This window comes from Pleurodeles waltl, chromosome 7 (assembly GCF_031143425.1).
Source record: "Pleurodeles waltl isolate 20211129_DDA chromosome 7, aPleWal1.hap1.20221129, whole genome shotgun sequence".
NCBI lineage: Eukaryota > Metazoa > Chordata > Amphibia > Caudata > Salamandridae > Pleurodeles > Pleurodeles waltl.
Window position 1 is genome coordinate 1,279,294,949 of NC_090446.1, and position 26,689 is coordinate 1,279,321,637.

At 42.5% G+C, this 26,689-nt stretch overlaps 1 protein-coding gene across 1 annotated transcript in view; it reads left to right on the top strand.

The window, feature by feature from the left end:
• The window catches only part of CHMP2A (charged multivesicular body protein 2A), a 101,922-nt gene that overhangs the window by 44,221 nt on the left and 31,012 nt on the right, over positions 1-26,689 (top strand). Inside the window, exons 3-4 of the mRNA XM_069200495.1 lie at positions 10,282-10,461; positions 15,964-16,094. Coding sequence (XP_069056596.1) covers positions 10,282-10,461; positions 15,964-16,094 — 311 coding nt within the window. The remainder of the gene's footprint in view (positions 1-10,281; positions 10,462-15,963; positions 16,095-26,689) is intronic.

Here is a 26,689-nt window from a genome sequence, read left to right on the forward strand (position 1 = left end):
CAAGTGGTTCCCCATGTTCCTACTCCAGTGATGATGTAGAATTTTCTTCCAGGAAGGAAGGAAGGAAAGAGATGTTGACGGTGACTTCTCATGATGGGAAGCTTTGCCAGGAATTGGCATCTAACCTGCTTTGATCCATCCTAGGGACTGACTCTAATTTTATTGGTCTGAGTGCATATTAAGAATTAACAGTATTTTTTTCCTGTGTAAATGGCACGAGGAGTACTGGCTCTGATGCGGATGATTAAAGAATTACCCTCTCCCCCCTTTTTTAGCTTTATAGTTGCATGCTCTTTGTTTGATATATGCTTTGTATGTAAACCTTTATACTACTTGGCCTTCTCTTCTTGTCATATTCATTTAGCTTGTTGTTATAGGTGCATGTTCTGTTTCCTGGTACCCATAGCTAGTGGTGATTGGTGGGCCTAAAGTTGCGTCCTTTCTTTGAGGATGTTCGTTCTTGATGAGTGTCAGATAGCCTTCCACTGGGGGAATTGTTATGGTTGTTATAGAATTGTCACCTCTTTTATCCAATGAGTGTCTCTTTCATGGGACCCTTTGTGGGGAGAATGAACAGTTCTGTGTGAGGACAAGGGGAGATAGTTGCTCACATTGAGTGAGGTGGTTGTGATGTGTTGTGAGCAGAGTTTGAGGAATTGTGTAGCTTGCTTTTGATATGTGTATTGTTTATGCTTTAAGAGCACTATGTCACGGGTTGGTCTGCTGGCCTTTAGTCACATGTTTGAGAGTGAGCGATTAGAATTGGAATGCCTCCCATTGGGGAATGGCAGATGTTGGGAGGATAACTGGTCATGTACACATTATTAATTATATGCCATCAGCCATTTCCTATTCCCCTGGCCTGGAATTGTGGTTTGGGGAGCTGGCTAATGGGAGTAAATGTCATAGGTTATTGGCAAATATGCACTATAGTGGCACTAACTTTACATTCTCTAAACCAAAAAATTAGTACTTCACACTTCTTGGGCATTGGTGGTGTGCTAGTGTGTTGTAAGCCTGGCAGCATTCTTCAAAACTGTGGCAGGGCATTGGTTGAGGGAGGCTACACCTTTAATATTGTGAGGGTTGACTTTTATGACAGAATATTGAATATATTGAAACCCTGATAGTAATGACTGTAGCAGGGAAGCCTCAGTCTTGCTGTAAGAGTCTGTGTTAATCACTGTGATTCAAACCTTTGGAACCCGATGGCTTTTTTTGGACCAGGTGAACATCAGTAGGTTACAATCACAATAGACAGACACTACGGAAGGCCCACGGTCTATTGATCAAATAAAATGGTGTGATGAGTAGAAGGTAACCCTCCTGCACCCTGGATTGGAGGGTTGTCCTGCACAAATCTATGTAACTTATATTGGTCAGTTGGCCGGCAAACCTTTGGAAATGTACAGTGCGGAAAAAACTATTAATGAACTACTATTGCAGATTTTAAGCTTCCTTGGTGTATCCTAGCAGTACTTTGTATAATGAAATTTGGTCAGGATATCTTGACCTGGATCAAGTGGTTATTCATGTCCGTTTCGTTATGTGTGAAAATGGGCCATGTGGATTCTACACAGTTTACCATGGAATGTGGCATGGGGAAAGGGGCACTTTAACTTGTCTTGTTATGGTCATACAGCCCTGAGCTTGTAAGACTACAGACACCTCCCCTGCCACAGTATACTCTTCCACGTCATATCATTCAATTTTTTTAGATGCTATTGAGTTGTTACTGTATGTCGGGAACCCAGTGGTGGATTTGGTAGCTGTTATAACTCTTAAGGACAGGTTTGGAGCCCTCGTTACTTGCATAGAAACTTTCTCTGCCCGTTGCAAAAAATGCAACCTCGAGATGGCAACAATCCTACTGGACACTTTTAGTAGGCCCCATCCATCCCTAGATAACTAATTATCCGAGTCATTCAGGCAATGAGACAGTCCTCAGAAACCTACATAAAGTATTTGGTGCACTACGCAACAATACTATGATTTTCTGCTATTGTCTCTAGTAGGTAGCATGCACGAATTGGTTGCATTGCTTCACCTATTGTATTGTTTTTTGTGAACTGACTCCGACCATTCTCCTTCCCCAGTAATAGGCCTGACATCCTTTAAATTCTTTGATTGTGGGCTGATGGTAGAAGACAAGCTAGCCTGAATAAACCGCAGATGTCCCCTGATGTGGGAGGGCTGGGAGTTCCAGATATGGAATTATATTATTTTGCAGCAAAGGTTGCAATATGTCTTGAAGTGGTCTGTTTTTTTTTTTTTGTTTTTTTTTTGCAATCTCCTACAGTTGACTGTATTGAGGAGGGGCTTGCTCAAAGGTCTATCCTCGGAGTATTTCTATAATTGATGTTGGTGGTATGGTTCTATAATTGATTATTGTTGGCATTGATGCCTGAAATGGACTGATTGTGGGCAACCTTAAGCACGGGCAATTGCACTGTGGGACCATACTCACCTTGAGACGGCTGGTCAAGTGATGACCAACGATGCCTGGTGGAACTTGGAGGTTAGTCACATTAGGTGATATATCCCATAGCGTGTCCCAGAGAACATTTGAGATTATCAGAGACACATGGAGTAGATTTGTCTAAGTTTCTGGCGTATGGGCGAGTAAGCAGAGAGGTCAAATTGACCTAGGATACTGAAGATGGGGAGCTGGTAGTGCCTGTGGTGCTTCGGTTTGTAGTTACATTGGGAAGGCAAGAAAAATACCAGTTATACCCATAAATGTTCTTGATAGGTGCAATCTTTCTTAGGTTGTCCTGAAGATAATCAGGAAAAAGGACGTGGGCTCTGGGTTTTTTTGACTAGAAATGGGGAACAATAGTTAGGTTGCACTTCCAAGATATTTGGGATTGCCAGATTTTAATTCAGTCTATTTACATCATACCTCTATAACTCCCACGAATTAGTTTAACATTTATGATACACACCTTGGCGTGTGTCCCAGTTGCGTTGAAGAAAAGGCTGACTATTTGCATATGGTCCGTGCCTGTCCAGTACTCTGTTACTGCCAGCAATTAATTAGATACATAAATAAATTGCATGGCTGCCATACACACTATACTCAGAGGGTTACATTCCCTAAAGACACATTTTCACACAGGCAGGTGTGTAGATTTGGTGCTTCTAGTAGCAAAAAGGCTGTAATGATGAGGTCAAAGACTACCCTAATCCTCTGGACATGGAAGCTAGACTTGATTTGTTTTGGGTGGATACAGAACATGTTCTGATATGAGAGATCCAGGTAATGCTTGCTTCTCCGATTGAGTAGGAATTCAGATGACATGTTCCCCATGACTTACTAGTTTAAAAGTATGCAATGATTGTTTGAAAGTGAATGAGGAGAATGTGTGAAGCTTAGTTTGTGTTTGATGCTATCACGAACTGTCGACAAAATAAGTTGTATTTTGCTTTAGTAAATTAAGAGAGAAGTGGCCGAGCTGGGCAGGTCCTGATTGTGGACGAGACAACTTTCAACACATTACTGGGCCTTTTGAAGACATGTGGCGCTTACAGGACTTGTTAAGAATGGCTCATGGGGGAGGGGCTCATGGGGGAGGGGCTCTTGGAGCAGAGGGCTCACCCACAGTGCTCTGTTACCATCCTAATCTGACTAACTGCACTGTATGAATTGTATTTCTGTATGGTAGGAGACCAATGGCCATCTATAAAAAAAAATTGGTCAACTAAACAAATGTATTTTGCAACAAACTGTTATGGAAAATGCCTCGGTCTTAATGAACTACCAAGTGGTTTTAGACTTCAGAGACACTACAGGCTTAAAGAACCAATAACAATTTTTGATCTTCAGAGCCCTGAACCTAATGCTGTCTATTTAAGATGTCAGGCTCTCACCTATGCCCTTATAAAAATGCCTGATGTGGCATTCTACTTGCCAAATGTTTTGAATAAAATCTCAAACCGTATTGTGCAAATACTTTCACTGAAACAATTAAATACTTTTATAAAGTTAAAAATAAACGATTAGCAATAAACTATTAAGATGCAGCCTTTTCCATCACCAAAACAATATAACTACTTAGCAGTACAGTCAGCAAAAGTACAAGTCACATTTCTCCCAAACAGGGTTGATGTGCGTTCTAATTTGACAGGCTAACTAGGCTAAAGGATGACTAGGCTAAAACAGACTGCAAGCACATACTCTTACTTTGTGGGGTTGTTATGTTAGAATGATGTCTGTTGGCCTGCAGCTGCAAGGGTAGCTGAAAACGTAGGCCCCGATTTAGAGTTTGGTGGAGGGGTTACTAAGTTGCAAACATGAGGGATATCCCACCTGCTATATTACATGTCCATCCTCTGCACTGTGGCTCTGACCAAATAGTTGAAGTGTTCCCCATATTTGGCTGAATCTTAAGCGCAAGTAGTGGAACTCACTACTCTGAGGTATTCCAGCAGGATTACCACCAAGGAACGAGGTGGTTGCAACTAATGGATGCAGCACACTGTCTCCCTGATCTGCTCCTAGCCAGTTCCACAGGACTTGGAGAAGCCAGCGACTGCTGTTTGCTGGGGCCAAAGGTATCCCTTTACTGCTAATTAATAGCCGAGGCTCCTTGGCATAGTCTCCATTGCTTTGTGCAGATTTATTTTTATTGTTACCACAGCCATTTGAAAGATACAAACAATTTTTACATGTTACCAATATTCAATGAACGGGACACTTTGAACTATGAGAAAGAAGGTGAGGGTCTGGTTCTCTGAGAAGGTGCGGTAGAGTTGGGGTGGGTAGTAGAGGTGAGTGGTTAATTAAAGCCAGGTGATCCCTGCAACATCTAGATAAATTTAACAACATAGTCCACACCTCAAGGGATATGACATTGCCATATCAGGAAACCTTATAAAAGTTAGAGTTTATAAAGTAGAGGCTTGTGTGGGGTTATTCAGATTTCCAAATCAAGCCATTCAAATACATAGAGATGGATAGGACTAGGGCAAAACTATGGATTTGTATACAGGACTTCTCAAACAAACCTAAGACAGAAGGACCTACTCATGAAGTGTGCACAATGATCTACAACCTGAAATCATCAAGTATATGTCCCAAGAACCATCCTGTTTTTCTAATCATTTTATGGTCTTTGTTTTAGACAGAGCTATAAAATCAAATCTCCAATGACAGTGCAAATTATTATCGTGCTCCCCCATGGTAACAGCGCAGCACCTCCCACCCCTAAGACCACGCCCAATTAAGGAACCATATATATATTCACCATAATTGACCCAGAAAATGATTGGCCATGAACAGTCACATTTGCAATCACAATTCAGATTTTCAGTATAACATAATGGAAGTAGGCTCAACTACAGCGGTGTGACCCACAGCATTTGGCAGCTGTAACAAAAAGCTTTCTTTGTTTTAACTATGCTAGTAATTGTATAGTATGTGCAGTGAACCCAAAGAAAGACACAGCTGCCCATGTTGTCTCTGTGTAAAACTACTCCAAATAGGAGAATTGAAGAAACAAGATGTCTGGAAAGATTCCTTATGGGTTGCACTCTTTACTTTGGCTTTGTATATACACTGTCAAAAACACAATCGTGAAAATGTATTTTTCTTCCAATTATATTTGTAGGACCTTAAATATATTATATAATGAAAGATGGGAGCACAGCATGTATAGTAAAAATTATTTCCAGGATGTATGTCCAATACTGACTCCTTGAATTTTTGTGCTGCAGTTTTGTTGTTGAAAGAACAGCCTCACATATTGTCAATAATAGTCCATGTCAGTTACAGCCAGTGTTTGACATCAGTTATAGCGATGTTCCACAGTTATTTGAACAAATGTTTGACGTTTGATTCAACCAACATGTATAGCATCTTAAAAGACATTTTCAAGGCTGTGAATCTGAAAACGAAAGAGCCAATGGAGACTGAATTGGTGGGAGATGAGATCATATCCGAAGGTGTGGTGCCAAAAAAGGAGTACAGTTGGTGAACATTGTTAGAAAAGTATATATCATGTGAAATGGGTAGCAGTTTGAGACCAAGCAGATCAAAAACGTGACAGGCTAATAGTCACCTTTTGGCAGTGTGCATAAGATTAACAAATGTAGAGTGGAGAGTACACCGAGGATTATATGGAACCAGGCGATGTTGCAGGTAAGATGGTCTTGAACGAGAAAGGCTCAGTTGCAGATCCACAATGCTTGGACACAGTGACCAATGCAACTTATTAAGATTTCAGGAATTAAGAGCTAACATAAAGGTCGAGAATGAAGTCAGCGGTGTAGTGTTGGGTAAGCTGAAGCTGCCAGATGTGAAAGGCTGGTGGGACCTAAATATAAAGTTACAGCAGGATATCACTAAGGACGTTTGAGTTATTCCCCCTTGGTCCATTATATTGTGGGACACTGCAGCGCTACCACTATATCATGGGACATTGCATCATTAAAGATAAGCTATATAATTAAGTTAAGGGTTCATTGAAACAACGTAAAACAACTTAAGTAATTAAATTACAATCACAAAATAAAGTGTGTGCTTGAGGGTAGTAAGCAGTCCCAAGATGATTTAGGGCCCGATTTAAAGTTTGGCAGATGGGTACTCCTTCACAAACGTGACTGATATTCCATCTGTCTTATTACAGTTACATTAGGATATTTTATTATCTTTAGCTGGGAGTAAGCCAGGTAACCATGCCAAAAGACATTAAGGGACTGATTTAGAATTTGGCGGATGGGTACTCTGTCACACATGTGATGGCTACTTCGTCCGCTATATTACAAGTGCCTTACGATATATACCAATGTCCCACATTCAGTGCATTAGGGTGTATCCTAATGCATTTGTCATGAGGCTGACTGGATAGCTGTCACATTTGTGAAGGAGTACCCGTCTGCCAAACTCTAAATAAGGCCTTTAGTGTCTTTGGACTTTTAGTTGGCTTATTCCTGGAAACGATGATGAACCTTGGTTGGTTCAAGGGTACAGAGCTTCAGTTTAGGAGGTCAGATTAGTCACAGTTTAGTTCACTGAGCCAAGGTAGTTGTAGAGCTGGATGTGGCATATTGCAGTTGGTATCCAGTTGATGTGGTTTACTTCAATATATTGAGCAAGGTTTGTATGTGTGCCCAGTACTTTTTGGTTCCAGGGTGGTGAGAGTCTGGGATGGACAAGCAGCATTCAGGGGCACTCTCCAGCCTAATATTGATGCTAGTTTAAGTGTAAAGTGGCATTAAATCAGGATCAAATTGTCCCACATTCAGTCTTGCGCATGGCTACCACAGCGGTTGGCCCTGGTGTTTGGGAGGATAGGTTCCTAAATTCAGAAGGGGGTTCTTTCAGTGGCACCTCTTGGTGGAGCTTTGGCCAGAGGACCAGAGGTTGCTACTGGCCAATGGCAAAGAGGTGATAACAATGTTGGTCCAAGGTACGGAACAGACAGGTCGCCACTGGCTGAGTTACACGCACCAGTAGATCATTTGTGTCCGTCATCTGGGCCAAAGGACTTTGTGACCCCTTGGGTTGATTCTCCCCTGAGTTAACCTTGTACTTGTAAATCACAGCTGGGATTTAACCTCTTGTGCTTGAAGTGCAGATACAGACTTTTCACAGAAGATCTACTTCTTAAAGCAAGGCAGAGGAAGTTTAAGAATCCAACAATTCCATTAACATTTAACCCAGCCTCATGGAGATCATTAACAGAATTCAATTCATGCAAAGCACGCTCTCATTGTCTAGAAGAGTCCTCTCAAATTCTAGACTGGCATGAGGTATGATGGTCAGTGCTTTTTCGTATTTGAGTTAATTTGTGAGATCCCAGGCCCTCATTACGAGGCTGGCAGCCAATGACAAGAAATGGGGAACAAGTTGTGGGGTTTGGCAGAAGCCAACCTCCACAACGCTGCCTGGCCTGCCGGTGCAGTCGCACTGACGCGGCTGGTGGTGACCACCTCCAGCCCGGTTGCAGGCCTCAGCATGCCAGCCGGATTAGGAGTCTACCGACCACAAGGCTTTCCATGGTGGTCACCCCGCCACAAACACTGGTGGAAACGCACCCGTTGACCGGAATCCACATTCCTTTTTCCAGCAACCGCCCCCCCCCCCCCCACACACATGTCCACAGACATGCACCCACACACATCCACACTCCTACAAACATGCATCCCACTCGCTACATATACCCCCATTCACTCGGAGACACACACAGAAACACGCATTCACGCACTTACCTGCACTCAGGCACACCCATGCAAACACGCACACATGCATCCAAACATTGACATTCAATTGCATACATGCACGCATTCACAACCCTCCTCCCCATCCGCATACTCGCACACATACTCGCACACATACTCGCACTCATACTACACCCCCTCCCCCTTCCTCATACACGCACTCATACATGCAGACACCCCCTACACTGCATACATATGCTCATACACCCCCATTCGCACACATACACGCGCTCATAAACCCCCATTCGCACACATACACGCACACACCACACACATGCACCCAACACTCCCCACCCCCCTTTTCTGGTGAGCTGGTCATCTGGGAGGGGATGGTCCTGGCAGTTTTGCACCGCCAGCAGCACCATGCCAGCAAAACTCAGCCAACCTGTATTGCGGCTCTTAATTCGGAGTCTTGCTGCTGTGGAGGTGCTGGCGATGCACTAGCCTCTTCACCAGTGTCGTCCAGGCCGACGGAGTGGCTCTTGGGCGGAAGTCCACACACAACTCCAAATATGGCATTGAGCAGACCACCTGCACTGGTGGTCTGCTGGCTGCGGCGGCTTCAGCGGTCTTTGGAAAAGACTGCCAAAGTCGTAAAGAGGTCCTCAGTATCTAAATTATGGTCTTGTTTATATTTGTGTCCCCCACCTAACTAGAGCATTGGTGACCTTTTCAGGCGCGTTACTTGACATTCTATATTTCAGGTAGAGGGAAGCTGTGGCTAGGTGTGTGCTAGACATTCATGCCAATACACTATCGCTTCAAAAAAATGGAGTCTGAGGAAAACTGCCACAGGCTTCTACCTTAATAGGGTCATGTTCATAGGAACTGACCCCAGTGTGGCACCACCATTTTGTGCCAGAAGTGTATGCTTACAAGCACTTATTCATACACAGACAAGCAGGCAGTGATAGTGGTGAGAAAGTGGGAAAGGACTCCATTTGTGGGTTTTTGAACTGACTTTATTGGCAGACCAGTAGACCTCTCTTCCTGGAGTGCAGGGAGGGATTTTTCAATCCCTACTAATAAGTGTCCGTGCATCCATAGCCTGTAATGGAGGGAGCACCCTTTTGGTTTACAGCAGTTATGGGTACACTTTGGTTGAGTCCCGCAAAAAATGGCTGTGTATTCCATTAGGGCAATGTAGAAGGAGAAGACAGTCTTTTAAGATCAAGGCTCTTTGGGGCAAGAACACAGTGAGAAGGCAAAAGTGCAGTACAAACCAACTGTTCTAGCAGTGATATGTGTCTTTACTAAGCTACCGTAGTTTATTAAATGTGCATTATCTATTCAGCTTTCATAATTACTTTCTTGTTTATTTGAGGTTGCTTCTGAATCCAAGTACTTGTATTCTGGCGAATGGTACAATACAAAAGGCAAAATCTTACACGGGGCTTGCATATTCCAAAAGGAAACACAAAATACATTGGCATACGTATGGATACGTTTGTTCCACAGCTTAGATTTTTCTGCTTAATTAAAAGTAATGTGTTATGTGGGATAGTTGTTTTGTCCGATGTTCTAACCAGCTGTGTATGTTAGCAGAGTTCTAGTGAATAGAATTAGAGACTTCCTGCACCATTACATGCTAGTTAATTATTTTCATGTGCCAAAATAATATTTAATTGTTTCTGTCAAAGCCCATATTATTTTGCATAGTCGGTAATACTGTATTATGTAGCCTGTATATTAGGTTATACTAACACATATCCTTTCTATGTGCTTGTTAGTTTACTCTGATAGACTTTATTCTCTAGTATCCAGTTGTAGCCGATAGAACAGTCACTTAACATTCGAGTGCTGCAAGCCATTCCAAATATTGTTTGCTCACCACTCCCTGGATTCCTAACACTGCAACCAATTCCTTAGTATGTGGCTAATACTACCAAAAGAACACCATTGTTTTTTAAATGTTGCTGTGCAGAGTGGGAATACTGTCACTGTCTGGTTTAGGGGTTGCCTACATTCCTCTGTTAGTGGTTAAATAAATGGGGGGTTGTGCCTTAACCATGTCCTGATTGCATTGCTGCATCACTAACACTTTATTTTTGGTCTTCATAGGATGCAGTTAAAATCATGGCCAAAGACTTAGTGAGAACTCGCCGTTATGTGAAGAAGTTTATTATGATGAGGGCGAACATCCAGGCTGTGTCCCTGAAGATTCAGACACTGAAGTCTAATAATTCCATGGCACAGGCAATGAAGGGAGTCACCAAGGCCATGGCAACGATGAACAGACAGGTATAAGGTCAAGAGAATATACTTGTGTAGCATCATTGACTACTTTCCTTAACAGCCGCCTATCCTGTTGGCTATCTAAAGTACAATTAAATGTTCCTGCCAGATATCCTTGTGACAATCTGCTGCTACTACCACATACACTGTTGGAGCGACTAGGATTTGCGTTTCCTCCCACATGTGAGTGTGACCCTAGATACTTTTGCTTGACTGGGCTGGATGGTCCCATCCTCCCCTCTCCTAAAAAGGATGTTCATAATGTAATTTCTCATTGGGTCTGCAGAATGCATCCACCGAATGTATTTACTTAATAAATGTGTGTAGCATGCATGATCACTCTTTCTGGCCTTTGGGAAAGGAAAGATAGGTTGACTATTGCCTCGACTGACAAGCTATCTGGTGTAGCCACTTTCTTTTAATTGTGATGAGGTTGGTGCCATAATGGGGACTGATTGCACTGCAGGTGACACCACTCTAGGCTGTACGTAAAAAACAAAAATCAACAACGCTTTGCCCTGTAGCCCACATTCGACTATGGTGACCGGGAGGCAGCAGGTGCTATGCTGACTGTCTAGACCACCATCTTCTGCATAAACCTATTCACTAGTGCAGCATGAAGTGTGCTCCACCCCTCCCAACCATACATCTTTGCGCTTCCCATATTCTTGCTTTGGTTTCTTACTTGGTAACTCCCTTCCTCATAATGCAGTTTTCCTTCCCCTCCTGTGGTCGTTTCGGCTGTAAGTTGAATTCCTTGAAATCCAGCACACTAACTTTTCTTTATAGCAAGAAAGCCTACTTATCCATCAAAGGATCTTTTCAGATTGCATTGGTCCTTGCTCTATTATCTGTCTTTGTCTCCATCTAGGGATAGGGTCATTTTTTAAACCATTATAAGTAAACTCTCACAGACCTTTGTTTTCTGACGTGAAGATGGTGCCTTGTATCATACTCCATTGACCTTCATTGTAGAACGGCCTTTTGCTGGGTAGAATTAGTAGACCATAATGCTGCTTTGGGGAGGGGGAGTACACTTGGATGACCTCATATGATTTTTGCAAGGTATACCACCCTGTTTCAAGTCTGGAGTGGTCAACTTATCTGGAAGGTACTTACCTTTCAAACTGCAGTTGTATTTCACATACCATTGGTAAGCTTTTTTCCTTCCAAATCCCTCTTTGAATTTTCAGAAATGTTGAGATCCTTAATGGGAATAAACTGTGCCATGCCAGTTGCTTTCTGGGCCTCTTTGCTGATTTAGTCAAATTCAGCGACTTTTAACTTACTACTGTACAAGTTCGATCATTCCACCAAATCTAGAATAAATATACTTTATGTGGCCATTTCATGGTAGACTGAATTTAACTAAGAATGTAGTCCACTAAGGCTGATCAAAATTTGATGTAAAGACCGGCATGGGCCACGCTCAATGATTTCTTCCATCATATTGCATGGTGAATTTTAAAGAACACTAGGCCAATAAATCTGCTCAAAATTGGGTGGGTTTTAAGTTGTTTAAAAGGAAACTACCAGCTCTCCCAATGTATGTATGTAAGGTTTGTTGTCAAATGATGCAGTATGAAGCATATCAGGATAACTATAGTGTCCCCCACATGTATCATTTGAAAATCTAATTTAAGGAGAGGTTTTGGAAATGTTATAGCAAATTGTATGTTTACTAGAGGTTATGCCAGCAACATTATTTAAAACATTGTAGGATTAAAAGATCAATTTACATGAATAGGGTTGGTAATTCTCCCCTAAGAACACCCAATAAACATAGTAACGAGTGGCACCTTTTAATAATATTTTTTCAGTATTACTGCTTACAATATGGTCTGCAAAAGGCCTCTGACGGGCTCCGAGGGTTCTCTTTTTAAAGAAGCTTTTAGGAGATCATGTGTCAAATGTTGCATTTCATGGCGAAGTATGCCAGTAACATTGTAGAACTCGATAGAATACAAGAGCACTCTACATCTCTTAGCAGTTGTCCATATTACCACTGATATCGGACCTAGAAAGTTTATTTAAAGCATTAGTTAGTCCAATAAACTGTGCAGTCCTGCAGAGTGCACCATTGTGCAAATTTCATAATAGCTATGTAGGGAAATCCGCTGACAGGGTCCAATATTTCTCATATTTAATAACTGATTTATGTTGATCCTTATGGGACCCTAAGTCCTGTTCCTGTATCAGTTTTGACACTCAGTCATTTGCTGACTTGTTTATTTCTCGATTTTTGTCAAACCATTTTTGAGAGGTTCTCTCTTGGTTTGACAGGTTGTCCCCAAACCATGTAGTGCCTGCCACAAGCAGATGTCTGTGGCTAACTCACACTTGGTTTGTTTGTGGCGCTTGGAAAGGTACCACAATTCTAATACCTAAGAGGACTGTTGCGTGATGCACAGAGCAATTATTTTTTATTTTTTATTTTTAAGTTTTATTAAGGTCATTAAGCTAGACACCTGAACTGTCACTGGCTGGGTCTCTAATCCTACCGTGGCTACGGAGGGAGCCTCTTTTGCTTTTGTGGTGCGTGCGGTGTCTGAAGTCTTGGACTTAGCTACACTCAGTGGCAGTCACGATGAACATCTTGACAGATGCTTCAGCTGGGAGTTGCCTCTTCCGAACCTTTACTCCCTGTTGAAGAAGCCCCTAATGCATTCCTACACAGGGCCTGTTCCACGCCCTGCACAGCTCCTGTGCATACAACAGTTGCTCGTTGCCATCTCCCTGCTCCTGGGGACTCCAGTTTCTTCGCGCAGCACCCCACCCCAAAGATCCTGGTGACCAAGCCTCCACCTATAGAATCAACCCTCGTAAGTTCCCAGTAGCTTGAACTAAAACAAATAGAAGATCTAAGAAATTATCCCAGCCGAAGTTAAGCAAATAATTAGTAAGTTATGTAGAACAAATCCCCTGGATCCGATTGATTTTCTTCTTTCTATAAAACATATATTGAGCTATTGGCTGAACCCCTCTTGAAGGTCCTAAACTATTTCCTGAGCTCTTGGTCGATCACCCCCTCTATGATGGACTCTACATTGACCCTTTTGCTGAAACCCAGCAGGGACTCCATGAAGTGCACCTCACATAGGCCAATTGGTCTACTCAATAGCTGTGTCAATACTTTGACAAAAATGTTAATGTCAAGATTTGATAGACTTAGTCCACACATAATTTTTCCCTCTAAGTCGGCTTTTATTCGGAATAGCACTACACATAGTAAAACAAGGTTAACCATAACCCTACTAGAAATGGTACATTTACAATGGGGTAGCCCTATTTTCCTCAGAACCTGGATGTCGTTTCGTACATAAAGACAATTGGTTCTGTTGGAGCAAAGTAACTGATGTGTATGCAAATCCTTAGTAACTGTATATGCGAGGCCTAAATCCCCTCAGAAATGAACACAAGATAACCAAATGCACAAGGGTCTGTTTGAGTTACAGTTTTTCTGTATATTTCAACAATTCTGAATTAGAATCATTCAACGAAATACAAATGGAGGTTGTTTCATAGGTGCAAAGTGAAAGTGCTAGTGCAGTGCATGAAGAGAAAATTTGACTGAGTAAAAAAACAAAAAAAACTAATTCAAATTCACAAAATAAATTCAATAAACGAATCCGCCTGTCCGGAATAATCAGATTTATAAGTCTCCTATGAAAGGGGCAAAAGGTTATCTCTTCCCAACTGCCCCCAGGACTGTGGATTTTGTACAGGCAATGTAAATCAATTGTCTAAGTTTAGACCCTCAAAAGGCATGGTTACTGCAAAACATCTGTGTGTGTCTTCTTCAGGACCAAATGCAGAGAACCTTGAGTAGCATAGTGCGTGAATCGTGTTTTTCAAATCGGGACAAACATTGTATGTTATGGCTGGACACCAGGCTTCCAAGCCCACTACGAGAGGGCTGGAGTGCTCGTCTAAAAAGTGAGTCCTCTGAGGAGAGTGACTCCTACTGCTTTAAGATGGTGCATCTTCTAGTGTGAGTTTAACTCATCCTGTTTCTTCTAAATCTGCCTTGAATCGGCCGGTGTCTCCCAGCATGATAGAACTTCAGGCCACATCAATGTACCTAATGGAAATGGCAGCAAAAGAAAGAAGACTCATCCTAGTGATCCTCCTCTCTTGATGCGAAAAGGCTTTGCTGATGTACAGTGGAGTCATTTAGTCAAGGTTCTGGACAAAACAGGACCAACAATCAAAACCTTCCTAAAAACAAACTTTAAATATCTCCAGACACATGTAAAAATCAGTAACCAACTCTCCTCTCCCATAACATTGACTAGGAACAAGGCAGGGCCACCGAGTTTCCCCCTTATTTGTTGCTTTGCCTCTTCAACCACTATTCCAAAAGCAAATACACTGACCCTGGAATTAAAGGAATAAATATTAAAATGCAGCGTCAAAATGAAATTCTTTTTGTAAACAACATCCTCTGCTTACTGATTCAGAGATTTCTTTATCAAGATTATTTGTGCTGCTAGTTGACTTCTTTCACATCGGGAAATATATGTATGGAAGAAGTCATGTAGCAGCACAAATCTGAAATAAAGAAATCTTGGAATCAGTAAGCAGAGGCTGTTTGCAAAAAAGAATAGTATTGGTTTAATCTTTTATTTCTTGAATTCTAGAGTCTGTGTATTTTATCTTAATTAAACCAAAGTCATTCATTAGACTGACTGCATTTTTGTAATCTATAGACCCATGCATACAGAATTAGCCACTTCACAGCAGCCTATTCTAGGTGAATTATTTCCTCTATTCAGTTCTGCTACCATGATGCCATCAAGACCTTGTCTGGGAGGCCCGAGCGCTTTTGTCTAGCAATTCTTAATTGTTATTCGTTTGATCAATCCTCCTCTCAGTTAGGGGTTGAACTTGCTGTTCCGTTCTGTGTTTATAAACGTTCATCGAGGTCCATGATGCTAGTTCTCAATCCTAGTTCTTCGCTCTTATAGAGGCTGTGAATAGCTGTGAGATTTTAACTATCTCATCACAAAAATGGGCCTTAATGGACGGTGCACTCTAGTGCATTGAGCTTTCCTGTCTTAAGTGAACATGTTGAATTCCCTTGTAATGATGGTGATGTCTTTCTGTCGCTGTACAGTTCTTTATTTTTATCTGTTAATGGAGGATTTAATAGGTCTTTGCAGAGTGTCTTTTCTTAATATCCATGCGTAAGTGTACTAATTTAAAAAAAAAGGAAAGTGATGCATTACTTTAAAATGATTATACAAAGAGAAATGTCTGTTTATATAAAAAAAATAAAAAAAATCAGAATCCCACATGTAGGTAGAGATATTCTCTGCTGAAGCACACAAAAATATGATGCATTGTGCTCCACAAAACTCTCAAATCAATATATGTTTATGAGCCCACTCAGGATGCCCATGCAGGACATCCAAGATTACAAGTAAGTAACTTGACAGCACCTGTCTACTGCTGACACTAATATGTTAGGAGACAAGTCTCTAACAAGGCACTGTGATCTGTTCACAGCTGAAACTGCCTCAGATCCAAAAGATCATGATGGAATTTGAGAAGCAGTCGGAGATTATGGACATGAAGGAGGAGATGATGAATGATGCCATCGATGATGCTATGGGTGATGAGGACGACGAGGAAGAGAGGTTTGATACAAGTCTCTCATGGCTTTTCTCCCTTTCTGTGCCAGTATTTATAAGCATTAGACACAGACCATATTTATAACAAAGCAAATGTACTTAAGTGATCAGTTCAGTCTACACAGTAAGATTAGCTCAGCTTGTCTTTATTAAGGAGACACCCAAAACTAGATTGCCAACAAGTGTACATGATTGCGTTAAATCTGCTCTCCAGAATTAATCATGCATGATTTTTCTAAGGCTAAAGTGATATGGGTATAACCAGTAAGAGCAGAGATGGTACAACGAAACCTGGTGGTCGCTGAGTAGTGAGTATATATATTTCCTGAGAGCTGTCAGATACTGACAATATCCCACAAAGGTCATAGAACAGCAGGAATTCCCCAGCACCACCTATGAGTTTACTTGGTAACTTAGTGCTAATGGATTTGCCAATAGGAAGGACGAGCATGCATGCAACATGACATTCTCATATCTAATTCCAAGTATTTAAGAGGCAAACTACACATTGTGAGTCAATGGTTGTCACAACATGCAACTGATATTGGGAGGGTTTATGCTGGCCAAGTATTAGCTCTAAATCAAAGTGTGTGGTGTTTCTTGGTTATTTTAAGACTTCCCCAGCAGTAGGAAAAGCTGTACATAAATGTCATTAGTGAAATTGACAGGAAGCATTATTCTATGTAGCATACAGGTAAAGATAAGTACTATGATGAGCGAAAAGGTACCACTTTTAATTACCAAGACAAATTGATTATTCTTCTCAGTTTGAGAGCTCAAAGTATGGTGCAGCAGACAAAGTAATGTGTCCTGCCCTAAAGTGTGGATAAGCCAGACACAGTGTGCTATGGGAAGAAATACTGCAGAAATACACAGAACTGATGCATACAAAGGAGAGGTCACTGGAATACTGGAGGGAACCTAACTATGGTAGAGTTTACGGTTTAAATCTAGGTAATAACTTGGGTGCCAGGCTACTGAACACATCAGGAATGAAACACTTCGTTCTAGTTTACCTGAAACATAGAAAATAGGAACAGTATGAGGAGTAGCAGTAGCACTGGGTAAATGGTCTAGACGCAGATTTTGGGGAATCGGGAATAATCCTTAAACTGTTCTCTTATTTGAAAACACTGCCATCTTCGTCTAAGCTGTACCTGGTATTCAGAGGTCAGCTGAAAAAAGGGAAATAATATAAACCTAAAATTGTGGGATGCCCGAGTTGGATTGAAAGAAGCAGTTCCCCGAGAAGTGTTTATAATCTTTTTTATTAGCAAGCATGTTGAGCCTGTACCCCCACCTTATTAACTTTATTCTGAAAATCGAAAGAATTAACATTTTTGTTTTGTGACCCCTACCTTGCAGGTTCTGTGAATCCCTTTCCTTAATTCCAATAGAATGTAGAAGACTAGTAATGTGAATTCTGGGATTTGTAGTCCAGTACGAAATATTTAGCAGGCTTTGAATTTCTGTTTAGCAATAGTTGTTGCAGTTGCATTGGCTTGTAGCCTGCGAATAGTAGGTCCCTAAACATCTAGATGCTTGTGTTTGTGGGCCTATTCTCAGAGAAAATCAAACACAGCTAAAATGTTATTGCTGTAACACCCAGCAGGTCAGTGTGGCATTCCCATGACCCATAGAGAGCTATGGGAGTTGGGCTGTGCTCAGACAAACCCACAGTACTAAAATGTTCCACAAAATCGCAATATTGGGGCTATACCAAATATAACATCCATCATGCTCACACAACAGTATCTGCAGTATTCCTAATTTTTACCATTTCCACATGGTAAGTACCAGGCTGCAGCATTCAGACCCTTCTGTCTATAAGACATTCTTCTTGCTTGTCTAGAGAAACATGCCACTCCTCACTGGCCTCAGCTGTCCCTCCTTGGCCACACTGCACCAAATCTCACCACAGCACTAAAATGAATCCATAGTGCCAACAAGGGGTAAGTAGTCTAAGGGGCCCTGGCCTAATAGTGCAGAATGTGAATTATGCGACATGCTTTAGGAGATCCATGTTCAGAATGATGCCACACATTGCTAAAATGCTTGTGCTCTGAGTCGACTCTGTGAACTATACAAGGTCTGTGCAAACACTGTGTCTACTACAGTAGAGCTTGCATCATACATAAAGGGCGGGTCTTCGTGACTGGTGCAAATAAAACAGTCACATGTAATGGACAGCTAATGTGGTTGTTCACTCCATCACCAATTGTTCCCTACAAATAGGATATCCTGTAAGGAGCTGGTATCTTACAAGGCCAGGTGTTATCAAGATCGTAGTGCACTATTCTATGTTCTATTCTCCAGACAGTATCTAAGGCTGGAAATAAACCCTTACCAAGCCCATCTGAAATCTAACCATGCATAGTCTACAACTGCTAAAACTCAATAACTCTCTCCGTAGCAGTGCCCAACTCATTTAAACCCGGGACCCATCAAGGATCACAAAAATGGGGCCAAAACGTTTAAGCGCAAAAAACGTTTTGAAACTCTCATATTGAATCCACATACTCAGCCCCCCCACCACACCCTTTGACGACGCATGCATACACATACACACCCATTCAGAATACGCATACATGCACTCGGACACACCCACTCACTCACTCACATTAATCAACACAGTCACCCCCATTCACGCACACATATGCGCACACATTTAACAACCCCCCTCTGCAAACATGCACACACGCACTCAAACACACACATCCGCCCCCTCCTCCCCCCCTTCGGACACCCACTTACCTCCTCAGTCGAGGGAGACATTTGGGAGGGGATGGGTCCTGGCTGTCTTCCCTCGCCACCACCATCACGCCAGCAGGACTCCACCAAGTGGTATTATGGCTTGTAATACGGCGGGCGGAGACCTGATGGCATGGCGGTGCCAGCAAGGGACCTGCCTCTGCAGCGCCGACCGCCAGCACGACTGCCGTCTGCTTTCTGCTTCAGTGATGGCGGAAAGCAGCCAGCACTCGTATTATGGTGGTCGTCTGGCGGGTTGGGCTTTGGCGGCCAGGGAAATTGACTGCCAAAGTCCAAATGAGGGCCTCAGTGTTTTCCCAAGTGAATGTAAGAAAGAAGCCACAATGCCTCTCCACTACTGACTAACTTGTTCTTCTAATGATACAGTCGTCAAACAGATAGTAGACCCACCCCTCTCTCAGAGGCTCTGACCTCACAAATAATATCTCATTCCCACTATACATGGTGCATTTACTTGAAGATAGCAGACATAGACCACATCTCTAATGCCCAGAACCACCAGTTTATTTGTGCAGACTGCAATGAACAAGAGTACAGAAAGTATGACAAAAAAACTTTGTTGTATTCTCTCCCTCAAACAAGTATGTTCACAACTTGTAGGCACCTCTCTAAATGGAGGAGTTCCCCAGAGAAGCTCACCTTACGCGAAAAGGGGATAAGATGACCCAAAAGAAAGACATGCACCGGAAACCGGCAACACTCCTTGACATAGATTTTGAATAACAGTGTGTGTATTGGTTGTATGTGAAAATAAGGCAGGGGGATGAGTGAGTGCATGGAGGGATGGATGAATTAGTGAGTCGCATGTGACTGCATGCAAGAATGTATGAGTGCATGGTTGAGTGGAAGGCTGGCTGAAAGGGTGAGTGAGTACATGGTTGGATGTAAAGAAGTTACAGCAAATGTCTAGGCTGAGCCTTAAAAAGGAATTTGTGGAATGAGAGGGTACACAGGCCGAACCTGAAACATCACATTGCCTGATGTTATTGCGCCTCTGTAACTCATTTACTGTCGGTGTGAATCATTCACCTCACCGAACATTGTTCTAGCACAACACCATGACTGAACAGTGAGCACAATTGTGCTAACACAATGGGGAAGATTTACTGAAGTATTGTGCAAAGCAGAGCCATATTCGCAAAATAAGCATACAGCTTTGATCAATGGTACAGGGGTGTATGCGCAGTCTAGTAGAGGTTTGGTACTGGAAGTGTACCCTTTCAGTACAAAATTCTATGTCTAGACAATTGTTCAAAGTTTCACACAATGGATGTCTGTCATACAGTGCAGCAATCACAATCCAGTGTTGTAAACTGTTTGAATAAATAAATATATTTCTCAGCTTTGCATCTGCCTCTGTAAGACTATTATTTATATATATATATATATATATATGTTCGATGGCATGTGTAGCTGCAGATACACATGCTGTGTACATCCCGCCATCTGGTGTTGGGCTCGGAGTGTTACAAGTTGTTTTTCTTCGAAGAAGTCTTTTCGAGTCACGAGACCGAGGGACTCCTCCCATTTCGGCTCCATTGCGCATGGGCGTCGACTCCATCTTAGATTGTTTTTTTTCCGCCATCGGGTTCGGACGTGTTCCTTTTCGCTCCGTGTTTCGGGTCGGAAAGTTAGTTAGAATCTCGGAAAAATCGTCGGTATTGTTTGCGTTCGGTATCGGGTTAGTTACAACAGATCGACACCGACTTTTGAAGAGCTCCGGTGGCCCTTCGGGGTTTTTTCGATTCCCCGTCGGGGCCTGATCGGCCCGGCCACGTGTCTCTTCAAGGCTGATGGAACGGACCCCATTCCGCTTCTGCCCAAAATGCCATAACAAGTATCCATATACAGATCAGCATCTGGTCTGTAACTTGTGTTTGTCACCGGAACACAAGGAAGGTACTTGTGAAGCCTGTCGAGCGTTTCGGTCCAGGAAGACACTAAGAGACCGAAGAGCAAGGAGACTGCAAATGGCGTCGGCGCCGACAGGACAAGAGCGTTTCGAGGAGGAGGAAGAAACATTCTCCATCCATGAATCGGACTCGGATGAGATCGATCCCGAAGAAACGCCGAAAACCGTGAGTAAGACGTTGAAACACAAAACTCACGAAAAGACCACTAAAGCCCAGGGGACGCCACCGCCAACAGGCCATGGCTGAACCCGAAAAATAAGTGACCGATCATCGGCACCGAAAAAGGGCACGCTGGGGGCGAAGTCATCCGACTCCGGTCGAGATACCGCCACACAGCAATCTCGGGCTCGAGATAGTGGCTCCGAGCAGGCTCGGCACCGAGATAGCGGAATCGAAATGGATCGACACCGAGAGACAACGACGCCGAAAGTAAAAAAAAGGTTACGTAGGAACCGAAAAAAGCAGCCGACGAGGTTTCGATACCGAAACATCCGGCCTCGGAACCGAAAACAAGTTCCTACACTGAGGAACAAGGACTGTCCACACAAATGAAGACACATAGGTTTGGACAGGAATTGGAAACAGTAGAGCCAGACTATATGCAAAGAAGGCTCCATATCCAAAAAGAAACATGGAAAATCAGTTCTCTCCCTCCAATTAAAATGAAACGCAAACTTGCCTTTCAAGAAAAAGACAAGCAGCCACAGGCAAAGGTGGCTAAACAAGTAACCCTGCCACCATCTCCACAATGCTCTCTGCAACCATCACCGGTAGCCACTCCACCAATGATGCAATCACCAACTCATTCAGGAATGAGTCAAGATGACCCTGACGCATGGTACCTTTACAACGCACCAGTGTCAGATAATAGTCCTGAATGTTATCCAGCTAGACCGTCGCCACCAGAGGATAGTACAGCCTACGCACAGGTGGTGTCGAGAGCAGCAGCATTTCATAATGTCAGCCCGCATGCTGAGCCTATTGAAGACGACTTTCTTTTTAACACACTGTCGTCCACACACAGCCAGTATCAAAGTCTTCCTATGCTACCCGGAATGCTAAAACACTCCAAACAAGTGTTTGAAGAGCCTGTAAAAGGAAGAGCCATTACTCCAAGAGTGGAGAAAAAATATAAACCGCCACCAACAGACCCCGTGTACATCACACAACAGCTAACACCAGACTCAGTTGTAGTAGGGGCAGCGCGCAAAAGAGCGAACTCACATACTTCAGGAGAAGCACCACCTCCAGATAAAGAAAGTAGAAAGTTCGACGCAGCAGGCAAAAGAGTGGCGGCACAGGCAGCAAACCAGTGGCGTATTGCCAATTCACAAGCTTTGTTGGACAGATACGATAGGGCCCATTGGGACGAAATGCAGCACTTTATAGAACATTTGCCCAAGGAGTTCCAAAAGAGAGCGCAGCAGGTAGTAGAAGAAGGACAGAGTATCTCCAACAACCAGATACGGTCAGCAATGGATGCTGCAGACACAGCTGCTAGAACTGTCAACACAGCAGTAACAATAAGGAGACATGCATGGCTGCGTAGATCAGGATTTAAACCAGAAATACAGCAAGCTGTGCTGAATATGCCATTCAACGGACAGCAATTGTTTGGGCCGGAGGTGGACACTGCGATCGAAAAACTGAAAAAAGACACTGACACGGCCAAAGTCATGGGCGCACTCTACTCCCCACAGGGCAGAGGCACATTTCGAAAAACACAGTTTAGAGGGGGGTTTCGAGGACGAAGCACTGAACCCACAACCTCACAAACAAGACCCACTTACCAGAGCCAGTATCAGCGGGGAAGTTTTCAGGGACAATATAGAGGGGGACAATTCCAAAAGAGTAGAGGAAAGTTCCAAAGTCCCAAAACTCCTCAAAACAAGCAGTGACTTCAAAGTCACACATCCCCAACACATAACATCTGTGGGGGGGGGGAGATTAACCAATTTTTATAAACATTGGGAGGAAATAACAACAGACACTTGGGTCCTAGCAATTATCCAGCATGGCTATTGCATAGAATTTCTCAAATTCCCTCCAAACGTCCCACCGAAAACACACAATATGTCAAAACAACATATGGATCTTCTAGGACTAGAGGTTCAGGCATTGCTACTAAAAGAAGCAATAGAATTGGTACCAAAACACCAGAAAGGAACAGGAGTTTACTCTCTGTACTTTCTCATACCCAAAAAAGACAAGAGTCTGAGACCTATATTAGATCTCCGAACATTAAATACCTACATCAAATCAGATCACTTTCACATGGTGACATTACAAGACGTAATCCCACTACTCAAACGACAAGACTACATGACACTAGATACACTAGACCTAAAGGATGCATATTTCCATATACCAATACATCCTTCACACAGAAAGTACTTAAGGTTTGTATTCCAAGGGATACATTACCAATTCAAGGTGTTGCCATTCGGAATAACAACTGCGCCAAGAGTTTTTACAAAGTGCCTAGCAGTCGTAGCTGCACATATCAGAAGGCAGCAAATACATGTGTTCCCGTACCTAGACGATTGGTTAATCAAAACCAACACACTAAAAAAGTGTTCACAACACACAAAGTATGTCATAGAAACCCTCCACAAACTAGGTTTCTCAATCAACTACACAAAGTCACACCTTATACTGTGTCAAACACAGCAATACTTAGGGGCGACAATCAACACAGCAAAAGGGATTGCCACTCCAAGTCCACAAAGGGTTCAGGCATTTCACAATATGATACAGGCCATGTATCCAAAACAACACATACAAGTCAAAATAGTGATGAAACTCCTAGGCATGATGTCTTCATGCATAGCCATTGTCCCAAATGCAAGGCTGCACATGCGGCCCTTACAACAGTGTCTAGCATAACAGTGGTCATAGGCACAGGGTCAACTTCTAGATCTGGTGTTGGTAGACCGCCAAACATACACCTCGCTTCAATGGTGGAACAGTATAAATTTAAACAAAGGGCGGCCTTTCCAAGACCCAGTGACACAATATGTAATAACAACAGATGCCTCCATGATAGGGTGGGGAGCACACCTCAATCAATACAGCATCCAAGGACAATGGGACACTCACCAAAAACAGTTTCACATAAATCACTTGGAACTATTGGCAGTATTTCTAGCGCTGAAAGCATTTCAACCCATAATAAACCACAAACACATTCTTGCCAAAACAGACAATATGACAACGATGTATTACCTAAACAAACAGGGAGGGACACACTCAACACAGTTGTGTCTCCTGGCACAACAAATATGGCATTGGGCGATTCACAACCACATTCGCCTAATAGCACAATTTATTCCAGGAATTCAGAATCAGTTAGCAGACAATCTCTCTCGGGATCAACAACAGATCCACGAATGGGAGATTCACCCCCAAATACTGAATACTTACTTCCAGAGTTGGGGAACACCACAAATAGATCTATTCGCAACAAAAGAAAACGCAAAATGCCAAAACTTCGCATCCAGGTACCCACAAGATCAGTCTCAGGGCAATGCATTATGGATGAGTTGGTCAGGGATATTTGCTTACGCTTTTCCCCCCCTCTCCCACTCCTTCCATATCTGGTAAACAAGTTGAGTCAAAACAAACTCAAACTCCTACTAATAGCGCCAACATGGGCAAGACAACCTTGGTACACAACACTACTAGACCTTTCAGTAGTGCCTCATGTCAAACTACCAAACATACCAGATCTGTTAACGCAACACAAACAACAGATCAGACACCCAAATCCAGCATCGCTGAATCTAGCAATCTGGCTCCTGAAATCCTAGAATTCGGACACTTAGACCTTACACAAGAATGTATGGAGGTCATAAAACAAGCTAGGAAACCTACCACTAGACATTGCTATGCAAATAAGTGGAAAAGATTTGTTTATTACTGCCATAATAATCAAATTCAACCCTTACACGCTTCTGCCAAAGACCTCGTAGGATACTTACTACATTTGCAAAAGTCAAAGCTAGCTTTTTCTTCCATTAAAATACATCTTACAGCAATTTCAGCTTACCTGCAAATTACGCACTCAACTTCTCTATTTAAGATACCAGTCATAAAAGCATTTATGGAAGGTCTAAAGAGAATTATACCACCAAGAACACCACCAGTTCCTTCGTGGAACCTCAACATTGTCTTAACACGACTCATGGGTCCACCTTTTGAGCCCATGCACTCTTGTGAAATGCAATACTTAACATGGAAAGTTGCATTTTTAATTGCCATCACATCTTTAAGAAGAGTAAGTGAGATTCAAGCATTCACCATACAAGAACCATTTCTTCAAATACACAAGCATAAAGTAGTTCTAAGGACATATCCTAAATCTTTACCAAAAGTCATATCACCATTCCACTTAAATCAAACAGTAGAATTACCAGTGTTCTTCCCACAGCCAGACTCTGTAGCGGAAAGAGCACTACATACATTAGACATCAAAAGAGCGTTAATGTACTACATTGACAGAACAAAACCAATTCGGAAAACAAAACAATTATTTATTGCTTTCCAAAAACCTCATACAGGAAATCCAATTTCTAAACAAGGCATTTCTAGATGGATAGTTAAGTGTATTCAAACCTGTTATCTTAAAGCAAAGAGAGAACTGCCTATTACACCAAAGGCACACTCAACTAGAAAGAAAGGTGCTACCATGGCCTTTCTAGGAAATATTCCAATGACCGAAATATGTAAGGCAGCTACATGGTCTATGCCTCATACATTTACCAAGCACTACTGTGTAGATGTGCTAACGACACAACAAGCCACAGTAGGCCAAGCAGTACTACGAACATTGTTTCAAACAACTTCAACTCCTACAGGCTGAACCACCGCTTTTGGGGAGATAACTGCTTACTAGTCTATGCACAGCATGTGTATCTGCAGCTACACATGCCATCGAACGGAAAATGTCACTTACCCAGTGTACATCTGTTCGTGGCATTAGTCGCTGCAGATTCACATGCGCCCACCCGCCTCCCCGGGAGCCTGTAGCCGTTTAGAAGTTGATCTTGAACATCTGTATATTTGTAAATATATTACTTTAAACTACATTATGTACATTACTCCATTGCATGGGCACTATTACTAGCATACACAACTCCTACCTCACCCTCTGCGGGGGAAAACAATCTAAGATGGAGTCGACGCCCATGCGCAATGGAGCCGAAATGGGAGGAGTCCCTCGGTCTCGTGACTCGAAAAGACTTCTTCGAAGAAAAACAACTTGTAACACTCCGAGCCCAACACCAGATGGCGGGATGTGCACAGCATGTGAATCTGCAGCGACTAATGCCACGAACAGATGTACACTGGGTAAGTGACATTTTCCATATATATATATATATATATATATATATATATATATATATATGTGTGTATTTATATATATATATATATGTATATATGTATTTTTTATGCAAAGCCTGGTCTCACAATTTTAGTAGATAGGGTTTGTGTCAAAAACACTAGTGCTTCTACTGGGGTGCCCAGCTACCACCCTTGTATTGCCGCAGCGATGCAGAGTGCATAGTTTGCGCCACTTTGTGGCACTGAGTGATTCTGCAGTGGTGCAAAATCTTGATAAATCTGCATCAGTGTATTTAGCTGACAATGAAAAGGTCTGTATCATCATACTGGTAGTAGTACATATCTGCTTCTCGGAGCCAGTGACCCATGAAAACCATGTGTCTTATGGCAAAATTTACAGGTTAACAAATGGCAATATCAAATTGCATAGAGGCAGAAATTCCAACTTGGTAGTAATAAAATGTGTGCCCCAAACTTTTATAGTTATGCTATTTCGTGACATGATGCATTTTTAAAGTATGGAGTCCCAATTCTTTCATGTTTGCTCTAAATTCTTTGGGTGTGAACGCCCTG